This window comes from Nuphar pumila, chromosome 2, assembly GCF_984573655.1.
Source record: "Nuphar pumila chromosome 2, dmNupPumi1.hap1.1, whole genome shotgun sequence".
Taxonomy (NCBI): Eukaryota; Viridiplantae; Streptophyta; class Magnoliopsida; order Nymphaeales; family Nymphaeaceae; genus Nuphar; species Nuphar pumila.
The window spans coordinates 23,333,433-23,337,578 of NC_143250.1; the positions used below are offsets into that span (position 1 = coordinate 23,333,433).

At 37.3% G+C, this 4,146-nt stretch overlaps 1 protein-coding gene across 1 annotated transcript; it reads left to right on the forward strand.

The window, feature by feature from the left end:
• Positions 1-1,878: 1,878 nt before the first annotated feature.
• LOC149845037 (putative ATP-dependent helicase C29A10.10c) lies at positions 1,879-3,929 on the forward strand. Its single transcript, XM_089986914.1, has 3 exons — positions 1,879-2,235; positions 2,322-3,488; positions 3,582-3,929. Exons 1-3 carry the CDS (start codon positions 1,879-1,881, stop codon positions 3,927-3,929), a joined length of 1,872 nt encoding a protein of 623 aa, XP_089843040.1.
• Positions 3,930-4,146: the final 217 nt, after the last annotated feature.

Here is a 4,146-nt window from a genome sequence, read left to right on the forward strand (position 1 = left end):
TTTCTTGTTATTAAACTTTTTTTTTTTAACTGCTTTGAATGACTATGGCAACTCCCCATTTATGTGAATGGGAAAGTGGCCTCAGCTCACTTTTGTCACTTAATGTCTTTCTTGAAAACAAACGTGTTTTACTATTAGTTTACTATATTTTTATTTTCTAAATCACTGACAGTGGGTTCAGCCCACCTCTTTCATTTAATATAACTCTTATGAAAACGTGTTTACCTACTTACTATTGTACATACTACTTATATTATTATTATTATTATTATTATTATATTTTTATTATATATATATATATATATATATATATCAAGTGGGGACCACTTAAAGAGAATGCCTTCTTCTTTAACATCATTATCTCTCTCTTATATACTTTATTAGTCCATATATATATATATATATATGAAAAGAGGACCATCCGACTTAAGAAAGTCCAAAATTTACAACCAACAATGATCAAACAACTCCTCTTCTCCAATGTTTGATTGAGCATCTCATTATTTGTTCTTTGTAATTTATTTAGTAAGAAATATGCCTTACACAAAGACTTTATGACATATAGGCATGTTTTTCGAAATGTGAAAAATGAGTGTCTCGCATCTAAACATAAAAAAATATAGGTTGCTCATTTTTAGCGCTTTTAAAAGTACATCTAAAAATAAAAAATTCATAATCCAAAACCGCTCACTAAATGAGTGATAAAACTCCCATATGTAAAGTCTGATCGATGAAAAACTTGATTGTTAGAGAATGAATGCCATCAATTGTCATCGGTTGTAGATTTTGGACTTTTCTTTGGTTGGACGGTCTCCCTTCCTTATATATATATATATATATATATATATATATATATATATATATATATATATATATATATATATATATAGTTATTATTTGGTGCAAATGAAAGCATGAAACTATTGAGTAAAAATTACCTTCTTGTCATATTTTTTAATTTTTTGTAGTAATCAAACCTTATGAATGTGATCCACAAGATTTGCTTAGTAGAAAATGAGTTTTGAATCATGCCATTGTGATATGTAAGCAAGTTTTTTATGAACTTAAAAAATCAACGGGCGACGGTGTATTAAAATTTCATACTCAATAGGACATATTTTTACATTGAGAGAACACAGTCCAAGGTTTAATCCTTAGTAAACAAACTATGTTAACACATCTATGTCTATGTTGTCAAATTGAGTTGGTACAACTTGAATATATGATTTTCAACTCAATAGTTCTGTTGCTTGAGGTGATGGATGTTAACATGAGGTCCCTATTTGACATTTTATAGAAAACTTTTGGCCCATATCAGGAATTTCAAAAAAGTGAGGCCTATTTTTGCATTTGGGTCGATTCTGCACTTTAAACCAAAATTGGCTGTTTGGATTGATTTTGGTATCATTGTGCAAAACTCAAGTTCCTCCTCATCTAATTCCTTTGGATAAATAGTCGATCCATTTTCGTTAATATTTCCAAAGAATGCGGAGTTTTGAAAAACTGTCAAGAATTTGTGGTGAAAAGTCTAAAATTTTGCCACCACGAGGAAAATCATAAATCCATTGTCAAGTTATATTTAATATCTTCTTCTTTCGGAGAAGAAAAAGATTGATTTGAGCTCTCCCCTGTCCATGTCAATGTTACAAACGGGTTCAACGTGGTTGTCACCGGCAACAGGTTCTACCAATCTCCGAGAGATTCTATTCAACAGAGCAGTACTTCACATCATTTATAGATCCTCTTTTAGAGGAAACACGCTCTGAGCTGAAATCTCGCCTTGAGGCTGTGTCCAAAGATCCCCATAAGCATGTTTTTCGTGTATTGAGGTCAGATTCGTCAAAGTGGAGACGCTGTAAGAAAACAAGATCTTGGGTGATGAACACTACTGGTACAAGCTTAAAAGATGGCAGTATACCGAGAAAAGCTGATATCGTAATCTTGTCTAGCCGGTTTCCTCCTCCTGACTGCCAGTTTTACTTCAACCAGCCCACCTCCTCGCCCTGCCTTGTAGCTTCAGTTGCTTCTGCTAAACAAGTTGGCCCGAGGATCTTCAAGATAACTTTAAGAATGGCACGTCCTTTGGTGGGCAGTGTCGAGAATGAGTGCTTTGCTGTTGCTGTCACAAACCTGACTGCACAGGAACGAGTATGGAATGCTCTGCATCTGGGATTGAAGAAAGAAAAGAGTGATGAACAGAGCTTAATTGAGCAGACATTGTACTCCAGCAACATGGTATGGGCTTTTTTCTTCTCTTTTTTTTCGTGTGTTCGCACTAGATATTCGTTTTGTGATTGCATGGTTTAAAAACTTTTGTTCAGGCACCGAAGGCCTGCACTGCTTGCAGCTCGGGCCTAGAAGGTGTGGTTGAAGGTAATGTCCTTGCAGAGTTGGAGTCAATTGGATTGAACAAGTCGCAGATGAGTGCAGTAAGCAGTGCAGTTTCTGCAATTCGTTGCCATCACTCCCGCTCGATCGAACTGATATGGGGGCCGCCCGGGACCGGAAAGACTAAAACCTTGTGTTCCATGTTGTGGATGGCCATGCGTATGAGGTGCAAGGCTCTCACCTGTGCCCCAACCAACGTTGCCATCCGTGAAGTTAGTACTCGAACTGTTGAATTGGTTAAAAGATCAAGAAAGAAAACCAAAGGCCCTGATGGGTTCTCAGGCTACACCTTGGGAGATATAGTCTTGTTGGGCAACAGGGACCGACTGAGTGTGGATGATAATCTCAAAGAGATATTTCTTGACGAGAGGACTCAGCAACTATCTACTTGTTTTGGCACAAATGGCTTGAGAAGGAAGATCTCCTCTTTGGTATGTTTTCTTGAAAAATACCCCCTTCAGTACAACTCGTCCCCAAAGAAGAATCCTGGTAAAGTTAAGCCTGATTTTTCAAGCTTTTTTCATGGCAACTTCAGAAAGCGTCTTTGGCCCTTGAGGAACTGCTTAAGTATATTACGGGTCCACCTTCCATCAATTTTCATGGTGGAAAATGGTTCAGAAAAAATAAACGGAGTATTTAGGCTCACGACGAAGATTTTGAAATCATCAAAGAAGCAGAAACTTGATGGCAAAAAGTTGTTGCAGTATTTGGAAGTGAAGAAAGGCAAACTTCATTGTGAAACGATGCTATCACAGAATTCAAAAGATAGCCCGGAGGGAAAATTCTTCGGCATGACTGAGGAATGCCTTGAAATCTTACGTGAACTTGGTGCTAGTCTTTGTAGTAGACTACCGCGTTCAAATAATTGGCGCAAGATTAAAAAGTTTTGTTTAGAGCACGCTTCTTTAGTCTTCTGTACTGCCTCTATTGCTTCTAAATTGCGTTCTTTTAACATTTCAAACCATCCAAAGCTGTTGATTATAGATGAAGCATCTCAACTGAAAGAGGCAGAGTCCTTAATCCCTTTGCAGGTCAAGGGATTGCACTATGCAATCTTAATAGGCGATGAGCGCCAGCTGCCTGCTATGGTCATGAGCAAGGTATACCACATTGTACTGACTCTTTTTTATCTTTTTCCCTTCAGAGGCTGCTTTCATTTTTTCAGTACATTTACTTGCCCGGCTTGGCTTCAGGTATCCGAGATTGCTGGCTATGGAAGAAGTCTATTTGAAAGGTTGCGTTCCCTTGATCATTTAACGCATCTTCTCAATGAGCAGTATCGGATGCATCCTTCCATTAGCCATTTTCCCAATGCTAATTTCTACGACAATATGATTCTGGATGGACCTAATGTGGCATCTGCATTGTATGAGAAGCGTTTTCTTGGAAAGGGGATGTATGGCACCTATGCATTTATAAATATAGCTGATGGAATGGAAATAGTTGGCAATGGACGAAGTTGGGAAAACCCCATGGAGGCTTTTGCTGTTTTATTTATTGTGGAGAAACTTTTCAAAGGTACTAATCATTTACACCTTTGAGCTAGACATTGTGCATTAAGACTGATGTCAAGCAATAAATCGTTTACTTCCACATTTCCTCTCAAAACTCGTTTGTGGTTGCTTTATAACTTTTTAATTTGAGTATCTCATTTGTGGTTGTCTGGTAACTTGTGAGCAATAGTGAGCTGGTAGTTTTTACTTGGTTCTGATTACAGCAGTACAAACCTAATGATTCACGATAGGAATCCACTTTTGG

Coding starts and splice junctions, on each gene's coding strand:
- LOC149845037 (XM_089986914.1), top strand. CDS start 1,879: ATGAACACTACTGGTACAAGCTTAAAAGATGGCAGTATACCGAGAAAA. Junction 2,236..2,321: donor CATTGTACTCCAGCAACATG/GTATGGGCTTTT, acceptor ACTTTTGTTCAG/GCACCGAAGGCCTGCACTGC. Junction 3,489..3,581: donor CTGCTATGGTCATGAGCAAG/GTATACCACATT, acceptor GCTTGGCTTCAG/GTATCCGAGATTGCTGGCTA.